At 36.4% G+C, this 14,159-nt stretch overlaps 1 protein-coding gene across 3 annotated transcripts in view; it reads left to right on the top strand.

The window, feature by feature from the left end:
• The window catches only part of AP3B1 (adaptor related protein complex 3 subunit beta 1), a 184,193-nt gene that overhangs the window by 70,072 nt on the left and 99,962 nt on the right, over positions 1-14,159 (top strand). For all 3 annotated transcript variants that reach the window (XM_058169359.1, XM_058169358.1, XM_058169356.1), the window contains 2 exons: positions 269-401; positions 3,068-3,177. In XM_058169359.1, coding sequence (XP_058025342.1) covers positions 269-401; positions 3,068-3,177 — 243 coding nt within the window. The remainder of the gene's footprint in view (positions 1-268; positions 402-3,067; positions 3,178-14,159) is intronic.

Below are 14,159 nucleotides of genomic sequence, written 5' to 3'. Positions count from 1 at the left end.
TTTCCTTAGGCTATGCTAATTTAATAGATTGAAATGTTTCTGAAACAACATATGAACCAACCTTTTTTGTGTGCTCAGACTAATACTTGTAACTGAGTTATTCTGCATTACTATTGTACATGAAAATAGACTGATTCCTTCTGATATGTTTTGAATAACTACAGCTAGCACATCCTCTATCCCCACAACTGTTACTAAGCACTGAAGCTAGTTTAGGTGGTATGGCTTTCTTAAACTGATGAGATAATGAAATTCTTGTTTTCTTCAGACATATGTGAAAAGCCAAGATAAGCAATTTGCTGCAGCTACAATCCAGGCAATAGGCAGATGTGCAACCAACATCTCAGAAGTGACTGACACGTGCCTAAATGGCTTGGTATGTTTGCTGTCCAATAGGGATGGTAAGTTAATTATTCTATTTTGTTCTGAATGAACGAACACTTTTATTTTCTAGTAACATTTTCTAGTAGACCCTTATTAGAGGACTACATAGAGATGTCATTTCCCTTAAACAACATGAGTGTAGGACAAATAGTAGCATTGCACCTATTCCAGGATCTTCAAAATGATTCTGATTTTTTTCCCCAAAGATTAATCTTGATGTACTAATATCTAGAAGGCCATACTCTAGACTTTCATATAGAATATAAATTCATTTTTCACTGTTGCATTAAAGTAGCTGTACTACAGAGGGTGCTATAAGCAGAGAAATATGAGCATTTTATGTGTTATTAAAAAAGCATATCAAACTGTTTAGCCATTAATAAATATGCACAGAGTTCATAATTCATTTTTTTCTTTCTTAATGTATAGCTCAGAAAAATTAGAAATATATAGCACATTTATAGTCTCATTGGGTGTCCAAATTATTATTGATGCTTTTCTGTGGAATTATATCACTTTGACTATTAAAATATAACTGTCTTTTCAGTTGCTGAAGTACCTTATTTTGCTATTTTGCTATTCCCTATATTACAGACATAAGTATGTGTTTCAAAATATACCTTCATATTTGCATTATTTTATTGTTATATGAAAGTTACAGATTCCAGCAATGTCTTGTGAACAGCAATATTTGCTGAATCAAAAATTCTCAGGAAGGGGGGGATTTGTAGAATAAAATTAATAGACAGAAATAATTATGTCCATCTGCTGCTCTCTTCCTAAAATTCCATTGCACAAATGTACTTAGAATCCAGGATGAAGCTTTTCCACGTTGAGAAGTAGTTATAGAAGAAAAATGAAAGTTGTGGGTGTGCTTAAGTATCTTTTCCATCTCCTCTCACTATTTAATTTATTTGTTTACTTACATACCAACCTACTTACATGATTTTTTACTCTGAACCAGTCTCACAATTTTATTGATTATTTATTTGATTTCGGCACACTTGCCTCCAATTGATTTTGGGCTTACAGTGTAAAAATAAAGTACAAATATACAAAAAAAAGCATATAGTCCAATTCATGTCACTTCATTTCATGAAAGAAGTGCATTGATGACCTGACAGGAAGAGCAGAGTCACTTTGTCTAATGTGTTCCCTAATGCAATACCTTGTCTTGAAGGACTTCATTGGTAATATCTGACAATTTGAATGTATTTATTCATTTATTTATTTTAGAAAATTTATATTGCTGCCTATTCACACATGGCGACTCAGGGTGGCTTACACAAATATAAAAACCTCATATATAAAAAATAAAACAAATAGAAGAATATAATCAAATAATAAATCAATAAAATAATAGCCCCCACTCCACCCCCCCCCCTCCCTAGCGACAACACATCACACAAGCCATTTAATGGGTTCTATCCTGCTCTGGGTTCCCCGGGCCCGCTGGCAGAACCAGGTCTTCAGCGCCTTCCTAAAGAGCGTTAGAGTTGGAGCCAATCTAATCTCTGGGGGAATGATGTTCCAGAGAGAGGGAGCCACCATGGAGAAGGCCCTTCTTCTGGATCCCACCAGGTGTATCTCCCTAGGGGATGGGACCCGCAACATTCCTTGCCGCCCCGCTCTAGTGGGTTGGGTAGATGTGACCGGCAAGAGATGGACCCTCAGATAGCCATGAAAGGCTTTAAAGGTGACAACCAGCACCTTGAATTGCACCTGGAAGCAAATTAGCAACCAATGCAGCTCCCACAGGAGAGGAAATACATGTGCACACCGAGGTCTGCACAAAATCATGTGGGCCGCTGCATTGGGTCAAAGCCAATTAACAATCAACTAAATAATTAAAAAATCAGTGTTATTCCGTATTAGTTACCAACAGCCTAGCTTCTCCAAGTATAACAGATGCATTTATAGCAGTTACCCTAATTCAACCATGTGACAAGAGCAGGAGTTTCTGTTTTCTGGACTAGATAGTCCAAGAACTAGCATGTCAGTGAAGTTGGGCAAATACCTCCTGACAAGAGCCTTCATCTGCTGCTGAAATAGGAGCTTTAACTTGAAGAGAACCCACAAGTCCTAGACTTCTCCATTGATGGGCTATGACCCCATCAACAGCAACAACTGGGAGGCCTATGGATGAGCAAAAACTCCATCTTGTTTAGATTTAGTCTGAACATAGTTCTCTCCAAAATCCTTCAAAGCTTTAACAAGCCTCTTTTGTAAACCCAATATAGGAAAGTTATCTAGGTCATGTTACTTGTATATCCCTTTTAATTATTCAGACATCAGCTGGTTTCTTTTGTGTGTCTAATGCAATATCTTTTTCTATGTTCTTGTAGCCTGTCTAAATCCATATTAAAATCAAACATATCCGATTCCTCAAGATCATAAACTCAAAATTATCCAAGCTGATATTGCTCCACTCATCTTGCCTGATTTTGTGGAACTAGTATCCAGTCTTGACTAAAAGAAACAACTTTATTCACAACAATAAGGCTGACTGTCCTAATAGACTTATTGTTCTGCAGAAGTGCAGGATATCAACAAACTACTAAGCTGAATATTGGAGGATATTTTATTTTGTCCCAACATATTTTGGAAATAAATACCAATTTTCTAATTATTTGACGTTTTAAAATATCTTTTAAAAACGTATTTTATTCTTTTATTTTACCAGAAATAGTAGTAGCAGAAAGCATAGTAGTAATTAAGAAGCTGCTGCAAACACAACCAGCACACCATGGTGAAATAATTAAACAAATGGCCAGGCTCCTTGACAGTATAACTGTAAGTATTGAGTATTTACATGATTATACTATGATGTTTAGACTTTTTTAAACCAAAATTTCTCTGAATTTCATTTGTTCAAGATAATTATCCAACAAATTAGAATTTTTTGAATTCAGTCTGTGTATTCCATGTACCTTCTACAGTAAATGGGAAAATCAGTATATAAGACGCACCTTTTCCCCCCAAAAAATAGGGTGAAAACCTGGGTGTGTCTTATACTTTGAATGTAGCCCCACTCAGCTTCTCAAGAGGAGGTTTCAGAGGCTGAAAAAAGCATCAGAAACAGAGCTTCAGAAAAAAAAACCCAAATGGAGCTTCACAGAGCTTAGAAAAAAAGCCCTAAACAGAGCTTCAGAAAAAAAGCCCCCAAATAGAGCTTCAGAAAAGAATCTCTCAAACAGAGCTTCAGAGGCAATTTTTCTGAAATTCTGTTTTGGAGGCTTTCAGAAGCAGATAAAACAGAGTTTCAGAGACAGGAAAAAAAAGGGAAAAAAAGCAAGGCAAAAAAAAGCAAGGCTCACAACCAAGGAACCTTTTGCTAAAATTCACCTCTGGGAACAGCTGATTGGAGGTATTGGGGGAGGCCAATCCACCTGCCAATCAGCTTTTTTCTTATTTTCCTCCCCAAAAACTAAGGTGCATCTTATGCTCCAGTGCGTCTTATACTCCGAAAAATACAGTACATTAAAATATAAGCATGAACGCACACACATACAGACAATGTAAGGAAGATATAAGATCTTTTTTTAACTACATTTGTTAATAATTTGAAATACAAAAATTGTACATAGGGATTGTATTAATACTTTTTTAAACGAAACATATGTTTTAATATTTATGATGCCGTTGATCAGTAAATTAATGGCTCAAAAGTTTTAACCTGCAAATTAAGTGTTATCAATATTGTACAACATCTGTATTAATATATATCTCCTAATGCTTCAGATTCGATTAGGAAAAAGTGCTTGGAATACAGCCCAACACTATCTGCATCTCATTTCAGCCACATGTATGTTTCTAGTATCAGACCGATAGTGAGACCATATCATCCTAAAGGTTCATAAAGGACGAACCTTTCCCATGTCAAGAAGTAGTTATGGAAAAAAATACGTTGGTGTGTCTAAATACTGACAGGAAGAGCAGAGTCACTTTGGCTAATGAGTTCCTAATGTAATATAGCAATGCAGCTGCTTTAATAAGTTGCTGATAAATATTGTATTTGCATTCTTGCAGATTCTGTAACACTTCTTCCACATCAAATTCAAAGCATTGCACATTTCTTTTATCTTTTATATTCTATCTTTTATCTTACCTACATCAATAACATCAGCACTAAATTTCCTGTATTAGCCTGTATGGTCTTAAGATCTACCATATTTTGCCCTTTGGGTTATTACTGAATGATCTATTATCTTGACCTCTAACCTACATTTTCTAATAGGATGAGAAGTATATTGTATGTAGTCTTTAATATATCTTATTTCTGAACTATATTATATACATATGTATGAACATAAGGTAATTCTTTTCTGAGGAATTTGGATCTGTAAAAAAATTACTAGTATGATGGGACAAACTATTGTATGATATGGTATGATCAGACTAAGATAAAAGTGGATAGGTTTATTTTGGTGTAAACTTAACTCAAAGTTACATCTGTCCATAAATGTTTTGCTATAGTTGGGATTATTTTGATTATGATATATGTTTCAAAGCTTCAGGCAAATTAGCATTTGCTTTGTATTGATTACATTTTGTAGTAATGCATTGCAGCACAGTTGTATTCAGGTTTATCTTGAAAAATCTTATCAGAGCAAATAAGATGACTAAATACCATGCTTTATAAGTATAAGAATTGTTCTTAAAACTCTCAGGTTATAATATGAAGGATAGCAAAATATACTCAGATGTAGCTGGTTTATCTGAGATTCTATGTCATCATAATTTCTCATAAATTATGTGAAGGGGAATATATTAGGTGCTTTATGTGATAAATATTACATCATGTTTATTCCTGGTTTAGAACTTAATTTCCTTCATTGGTAAAGCCACTGTATATAATCCACAGGTTTGAATAATATCCATAACTATTTGTCTATCTATGCAGTGTAGTATATAAAATAACAGACAGTATATTTTACAGTCTTGTTTGATCTTCAAGAATAATACAAAACAGAAATGTGTACTGAATCTATTATTTTCTCTATTGTTACATATTTAGGGTCCTTACATATAATTCAGGAAAAGCCAGGAAAAGGATCAGTTAACTTCCTATCTTTATAACTGTGTGTGAATTATTTAAGGATGATACAGACAAGGGAAGCAAGAATGCATCCTGACCTTTAAAATTAGATGGATAGATTATTTGACATTGCGGAGGACAGTTCTGGCCAAAGGATGCTTCTGCTCACAGATATGAGCAACAGATTTCTTGTTCTTTTTCCCCCCTTGCTCTTCTTGTTCTTTCCTCCTACTCCTCCACCCCCACCCCCCCGAAGTTTTATTTTTCCCATTGGGGTTATTTAGCCAATATTTAATGATAATGATAAAATGTTTTCCTACAATAAAACAGATTTCATTGTTGTATATTCATATAAATGTAATATACACAGGGAGCCTTTACAGTCTTTCAAAAGACTGTTTAATAATATTATGAGATATTTCTTGTAACATTGCAAATGTAGCTCTTGAGCTAATCTGTCTTAATATTTAAATTATTCCTGCATTCTTATGTAGAAGTAGCTTTGGTTCTGCCAGGTGATTATACCTTTTATACTTTAAAAATTAATGTAGCATTCAGTTACTATTCTTTAGCCCAATTTCACTTTGGGAGTAAGGTCTTAATGCAGTGTAATTTTTGGAATATTAGAAATAATCTCATTCTCACTATGTAGTAATGACATCAGTCTTATATTTAATTGGGTAAATGGACTAAAACATTTAAAACTTCCCTTGTCTAACAATTCCTCAATGCATCTTTTTAGTCTGTTGCTTTCTGTATCTGTAAATCTTTATTTATGGATGTTTTATACATATAACAATAAAATTCAAATATAAATATTGCGAAATATTTGTTTATAATGGATTGCTATTAAAAGAAATGAATATTGTAACAGAGTTATGATAACAAATGGCAGTGGTAGTTTTCTAGAGTGACAGACCCTGATATTCCTGATTAGATAAGCGAATCTCTCTGAGATTAGAGCTTTTGAACACAAAGTAGCTCAGATTTAATGACTCTGTGAACGTAAGTGTTATTATGATGACTTTCAAGATGGGTGTGACAGAATTCATACTCCAGACCTTCTCTGGACACATGGCTTACACATTTTTGGCTCATTTTGTAGCTTTTCAGGATAGAATAGAATGCATTAAACTCCCCAAATTCAAAAGCATGGTTCCAAATTCAGCCAATTTGTCCTGAGTTTCACTGACACAATCTCAATAGGAAACTGCAAGGAGTCACATATTGATCATCCCAATTAAAAAGTAACAGTGGACCAAAATATTTTTTATCGTAGAATGTCCCCATGTTTGCTGGTGGTTTGGAAATTGTGGCTCATATCTTGTGTAACAACAGGTATAGGCCTCGAAAGAACTAAAATGGTTCCCAAGTTTCTTTTTATTGTCCATGTGAAGAGAAATAGCTATTACAAGCACCAACAAGCAAGATTATTTGGCAATACAGAACTTCAATACAGAAAACGGGTTGTAAAGGCTAAATTTGATGATAGTGCTATAGGATATTAATTATTTTTCTTTTAAAAAATGATTTTTCTTATAAAAAGTTGAAATAAGGTGGATTTTGTTGTAATGTTAGTATTTGAACACCCATCTTTTTGAACACCCATCTAAAAAAATAGAAATGAGAATCTGTTCTGGTGTATTCAAGGAAACATCAGAACCTTTTCAGGAAAGTTAGAAGAAAATTAATAGCAGGCATGGGCAGCTATTGCCTTGCCATTCTACCACTAAAAGATTGCTGCTTTGAAAATCTATTCTCCAGGATGGAGGAGAGAAAGACATTTAAATAGGCCTTGGTGAAGAAAATGATAAGTTTGGCAAAAGTAAGTGAAAATAGATATGGCCCTTTATTATTCAAGGGAAAATAAATGTCAAATCTGAAGGGAGAGCAGATTCCTTGATCCTGAGGGTAGATTCTGGTGCTTGATACCATAAAGACATCAGAAAAAAGTTTACTGTGTGTAACTTAGTGTATTACAGGTTACTAAGTACTTTTATACTGCTATTAAAATTATAGCCCATCATTTTTATATAATCAAAATAACTGTATTCAGCTAATTTTATATAAGTATCACACTTGAGCTATAGGATATGTTGCATTTTGTTGATTGGTCAAAAGCTATAGTAAATATTCACTTGTATGCACCTTATATCTACTTATTATGAGGATTAATATTGCAGTTCTTGGCAGTGTCAAAGTAGATGCAGTTTCTTGAAAATAACAATTTCTTATATTTCTCCAATAGTTACAGGCCTTTTTCTTTTTCACATGAGAAGCAGATTGCAACATCCTGTTTAATAACAGATTAAACTCCCCATTGCTCATAAACTCAAATTCTTACATTTAACTGAGTTGCCTAAAAGTCTCTGGCTTGTATTTTGGCAAATCTTCCACAGTAAAATATAATATTGCTCCAATACCTGTAATATTTTCTTATATTCTTAAAAGGACTATTTAAGCTTCTAATAATCTAGTAAAACCTATATTCTACTATGTCCAGTAATGTCAAATGAGACAATTCGCCTAATAGTATTATGTATACATGGTACTTGTGAATCAAGGGAATTTATAAAAGTAAGCTTGATTCTTGTTTCGTAACTAGTTTTCTGCTCCATAACTTTTCACTAGTGAAAAGTTATTGAATTACTTTGCTTGAGAATAGCATGTAAGCTTTGATTTAAAGTGGCATTTGCTGACCACAGTTAAACAAATTTTACTCCTTTTTTTTTTTGTAAATCATATTAGGAATATTTTCAGAGTTGATATCCCTGTGGATAGGGCAGGATATTGAGAAAAATGAGATTAGTGAACCGAAACAGTAGATGAGTTATGGCTCCTTTTTGTCTCACTATACATTTGGATGTATTAATGAGTAACAGCCAAGATTCAAAGACTACATGAAAATCATTATTTTCTTTGTTTGTTCAAGCAATGCTGTCTTCAGGAGGAGTTTATATAGAAGATTTGAAAAGAAACCTTTTCCTGATATATATCAAGGGCCTTTTCAGTTTAGTATTATTTTCCATGACTGAAATTGAATAAGTCACATCATGTATATGAACAAGGTTGCAAGAATTTTATTTTCATGTGTATTTGCTCATAACAGTTATCATTTGCCCTTCAATGTTGGAAATTCAGCACTTAGTTTTTTGGGGCTACACATAGTATTCAGTGAATTAAACTCTGCCGCCTGTGCCAGTTTGACTGGTCATTTTTTCATCATTTATTTATGACAATGTAAAAACCATCAACATCTATAACTAGAACAACGAAGGAGGCAAAAAATGATCAACTGCATGGTTAAATAAACAGTCAAGTAAATAAACATTTGAGTGCTTTTGTGAAGTTTCAAGTAGAAGCTGACAGAAGATAAAGGATGTGTCAGTTCTCCCTGGTAAATCAGACAGGATACACAATAATATGAACTAATTCACTTTATTGTAAAGCTATGTTAACAGAACCTTGCCAATTGAAAGCAGAGACCTCCTGCCTCCGCGTTTAATTATTTGATCTATTATGGAGGCCCTTTGTTAACTTTCTTTATCTGGCTATTAAGCAATTGCAGCCTCCTGCCTTTCGTCTGATTGCTTCCTAGGGAGCATCTCCTCCTCTCTTTTCCCAAGGTCATTCATACATTCCATTATAAGATGTGATAAACTTTGCCCGGAACCTGTTTTGGTGAATTGAGTCAAAAGCTGTCTTTAAATCAATTAATGCAATATATTATGTACCCCTTTGACATTAAGAATATTTTTATATTAGATAATCTATTATAGATCACTTACAGATTGCAGATTGTAGTGTAGATTGTATCTATACTAACCCTAAGCAAATACAAACAAACCAAGGGCAAAAAAGAAAGCTGTCCCATTTTCTGAGATAGGCAGCCCAATATGGCTCAAATTTCAGATCAGGCTGAAATATAAATCTCTATTCTTAAAAGACTTGATACTGCTTGGTAAGTTGTTTTATTGCCAACAAAAATGTCATATATCAGCATAATACAGAATCACATAGATGACATTGTAGAAGGAATATGGCAGTTAACAAAACATAAATTAAACCTGGGAAAGGAAGAAACTTAAAGTGACTTTGCCTTAACTCTGGTTCTCATAAGAGGCTGGTTTTATAACTCTGGTCTGACCAGCACTAGTCCTTATCTTGACACCTTCATCCCTTACACAGTGTCTTTCATGCTTCTTCATCCAGAGTCTAGAACTAGAGATATAAGCCATCTATATTTTAGTTGGCATGGGGGAAGATTGCTCCTTGCAAGTGGTAGGCATGCACGTGCATATGCACAGCTCTATTTGTGAGAGTGAATCAACATTCATGCACAAGCGCACGCTCTTCATGCGAATCAACATTCATACACAAGCAGCCTCCACTCACATGAGTGGAGCTTTGTGCATGTGTTCTTCTGCTGCTCATGTGAATGAACCTTCGCATGCAAACACATTTCCTGCTGCTCACGCAGCCCAGTTCCAAATAGATTGCAGCCAGGGGTGAAATCTAAATATTTTCCCTACCAGTTCTGTGGGTGTGGCTTAATTGGTGGGCATGGCTTGGTGGTCAGATGACTGAGTAGGCGTGGCCAATAACAATAAATAATAAACAAAGTATACAAAACAATAAGTGGTACCAAAAACCATCTTTCACACTTTACACACACACAACATAACACAACACAACTGACTCACACACAATGTAAAAGCAGCTACACTTCATTCAAAATGGCCCTTACAACAAGCAGGAACCTCACACAGCCACAAAAAGCTCAAAAACCAACTTTCACACTTTACACACACACAACACAACTGACTCACACACACACACACACAAATGCTACATACAGCTTTGTGAGATTTTGTGTGTTTGTGTAGTTAGAGTGAAACACTACAGAACACTACCAAATCTCAGAAAGCTGCACAAATATCTTATTTTATTTTTTTATTTTATTTAATTTATATTTTTTAAATCAGGGGTCTCCAACCTTAGTAACTTTAAGGTTTGTGGACTTCAATTCCCAGAGTTCCTCAGCCAGCAAAACAGGCAGATTAATTGCTCACTGAGGAAATAGATTAGCTAGCAACTGATTCTGTCTGTGTTGAAACTGCTCCTTTCAGGCTGGGAAAGCCATGCGTTAGATCAGTAATCAGGTAATTGCCTTAGAATCTCTTAAAAGGAAGTTTTCTACAAGCTCTTTGGCTGAACAGCTTGTAGAAAACATGGTTTTTAAGGTTCTGCTGATGAGGAACTCAGGTGAGATCGCCGGAGGAGCCTTTTAAAACTTTTTTTTTAAAAAAAAGAGTTTAAAGGCTCTGCCGATCTCAGTTGAGCCGCGGGATCCTCAAAGGCCTTTTTTTTACTTTTAAAGGCATGTTTTCAGCTGAAGAAAAACTGCTTTTAAAAGTAAAAAAAAAACCTGCTGATGGTGCAGTTCAGCAGAGGCGGCGGTGGGGGGGGGCAGGGCCAGGGATTTTTGCCACCTGTTCTCCAAACCAGCAACTGCCATCGCTACCGGATCGGGCGAACTGGTCCAAACCGGGAGCATTTCACCCCTGGTTGCTGCCCAGTAATTAGGGAACCCTGATCTAGTAAACAGCAAGAGATGTTTTCTGAGTTTCTTTTCAGATAGTAATGTTTTTAACTCCACTTAGTAATATTTACAGTAATTTTGGAAAATTTAGAACAGGTAGACTAAGATTGGTCTATAGTACCAAAGGTGCTTTTTCAAAACGCAACTGGATTTTCTTCGTTTTTCTTGAAGACATTTTGATTCTCATCCAAAAAGCTTCTTTAGTTCTGACTGAATGGTGGAGCATGAAAGGATTTATATTCCTGGTCATCTGGTCGTTAGTACTCTCTCTGAAGTCATTGAGACCACGTGGAGGTTTATCTATGCCTCCAGGGTCACCTGAATATTGCAAATGGATGTGGAACCTTATTGGAACTGCTGAAAGGACCGTGTTGTAAACAGGAAAAAGCTGATGTCATATCCCTCCCCCTCTATGAAAGAGGGCTATTCAATTTATTGTAGATGAATCTTTGACCCCTTTTTCAAATAACTGGTCCTCTGTCCAGAATGCAGATGGACTGCTGAATCTTATCTTGGTGGGTTTGTTTTCCTATGTTGTGCCATGTGTTTGTGAAGTACCGTATTTCCCCCCCCAAAAAAGAGACTGAAAATTCAGGTGCGTCTTATACTCTGAACGTAGCTTTTTCTTTTTTTCAGCCCTAACAAGGTGCTAGTGAGTGAAGGGATCTCCCTGCTTCGCCTGCTTTTCTCATTGCTGCTCCCTCTCAGCTGTGCTTTAGAAGCTGTTTTTTATCCCCAAACAGAGGATAAAACTAGCAAACTAATGTGCTGAAGCTGACCAGAGGACACTAGCCAGATAAATACCTGGTAGACAGATTTTTTTTTCTATTTTCCTTCCCAAAAACTAAGCTGCATCTTATACTCCAGTGCATATAATATTACGAAAAATTATATTCCGAAAAATACGATAGTTGTTTTGTTTCTCCAAGGTACAGATCTGCACATGTATCATTGCATTGTACTGCATATATCACATTGCTCAGTTTGTGTCGGTATTTTATCCTTGGGGTGGCCAAGCTTCTGCCTTAGTGTATTCTTGGGTTTAAAGTGTGCATGTGTATGTTGTGTTGACCAGATGATTGCAAGGATATACATGCTTCCATTCTCTACAATTCAGTTAGAACTAAAGAAGCTTCTTGGATGAGAAACAGAATATCTTCAAGAAAAAACAAAGAAAGTCCAGTTGACTTTTGAAAAAGCACCTTTGGGACAATCATGACCTGGGTGACTCCATAGACATTGGTCTATAGTGGTTAAGGTACCAGGCTAGAAACCAGGCAACTACAAGTAGTAGTTTTGCCTTGGACTCAAAAGCTGGCTGGATGACTTTGGGCCAGGTACTCTTAGCTGACCCTAACCCCCTAACCCTAATCCTAACCCTAAATCATCTCACAAGGTGGTGGTTGTAGGAATAATAGGAGAAACGAGTACGTTTGCCACCTTGAGTTATTTATAAAAATAAAGTGGAATAAATGAATAAATAAGATAATGATAAACTGGTTTGGAAGGAATTATAAAGCACTGAATATTCATTTTTTATCAGTAGCCTTGCTTGATTAGCAACTTTAGTTTTCTATTAAACTAAAAACTTAGGTAGATTACCTGCAACTTTATAGATGAATTGGTGTCTTGATATGTGTAATAAAATATATTCAGAGGGGAAAAGATGATCAGAGCATCAGTGGTGGGTTGCTACCAGTTGTCCCCGGTTCTTGCGAACCGGTAGTAAACATTTTGAGTAGTTTGGAGAACCAGTAAATGCCACCTCTGCCTGGCCCCGCCCCAATCTATTGCTGCCTCCCAACTCCCAGCTGATCGGCTAGAAGGAAAAAATCAGGACTCATTTGACAAAGAAGAGGGGGAAAAAACAAGACACCATCGCTTTAAATTGAGAAACCAAGAAGCCTCCCAACTGATCGGCTAGAATGAAAAAATCAGGACTCGCTTCTCAGCCAGGAGATCACTTGGCAAAGAAGAAGGGGGGAAAAAAAAGATGCCATCGCTTTAAATTGACACAGCTGCTGGAAGGAGGTTTTTACTTGCAGAAGCAGTTTGTTTCTGGGTCAGCTGAACAACAAACTGGATAAGAGAAGGAATTCTTATATGGTTCTATGTTTTTGAAGTTTTGGGGTTTGTGCAACATGGGCTTTGTGTTTCTAAAAAAGTTTGGGCAATTTCCATTGTGAAATATCCTGTCTCGAATGAGTTTTCTGCTTGTAAATGGAACCGAACTTCTGGCTTCCACTTTATATTATCTCTAAACACTGGTAGCTGTTTTCTGCTTACAAAGTTTCTTTTATGCAGCTGGCAGGAATGCGGAATGAGTATCACGCAGTTCCTTGTTAGCAGCTTGATTTTTCCTTGCTTATGTGGGTGCTGTTTCTTTTGAGTAATATTTTATTTGGGAAATGAAGAGGGGGGAGTTTGATTCCTTCCCAGAGCAGATTAGTGGGATGGGGAGGGAATGGGGATTTTGAAGTAATCTTCGCCTGGAGTGGGGAGGGAATGGGAATTTTAGGCTTGCTGTCAAACATCAGCCATAATACTAATGACTGTTTTGAACAATATGCAGGTTGTATTACACGAATGGCTATTTTATATGTGAAATTATGACTGAAATCTATATTGGTTCACACTGTCAGGAAGTTTCTCCTTAGTTTTAGGTTGCTCCTCTCTTTGTTCAGTTTCCATCCATTGCTTCTTGTTTTGCCTTCTGGTGCTTTGGAAAATACACTGCCCCCCCTTCTTTCTGGCAGCCCCTTAAAAGCCTGTTGCCTATCACACTCTTGAGCAAAGCATGTGAGCCATTTCCTCCTGTCAGTAGTCCATGAAAGTGCATCTATAGTATGTGGATAATAAAGTTGAAAAAGGTGAACAACACTCACGCACTCGTGACGTCTCGCCTGGATTACTGCAATGCTCTCTACATGGGGCTCCCCTTGAAGGGCATCCGGAGGCTGCAGTTAGTCCAGAATGCGGCTGCGCGGGTGATAGAGGGAGCCCCTCGTGGCTCCCGCATGACACCTATCCTGTGCAGACTGCACTGGCTACCTGTGGCCTTCCGGGTGCGCTTCAAGGTTTTGGTGACCATCTTCAAAGCGCTCCATGGCATAGGGCCGGGTTACTTACGGGACT

The sequence above is a fragment of the Ahaetulla prasina genome, chromosome 2 (genome assembly GCF_028640845.1).
Source record: "Ahaetulla prasina isolate Xishuangbanna chromosome 2, ASM2864084v1, whole genome shotgun sequence".
NCBI classification, from domain to species: Eukaryota; Metazoa; Chordata; class Lepidosauria; order Squamata; family Colubridae; genus Ahaetulla; species Ahaetulla prasina.
This window is presented reverse-complemented; position numbering and strand designations above follow the sequence as displayed.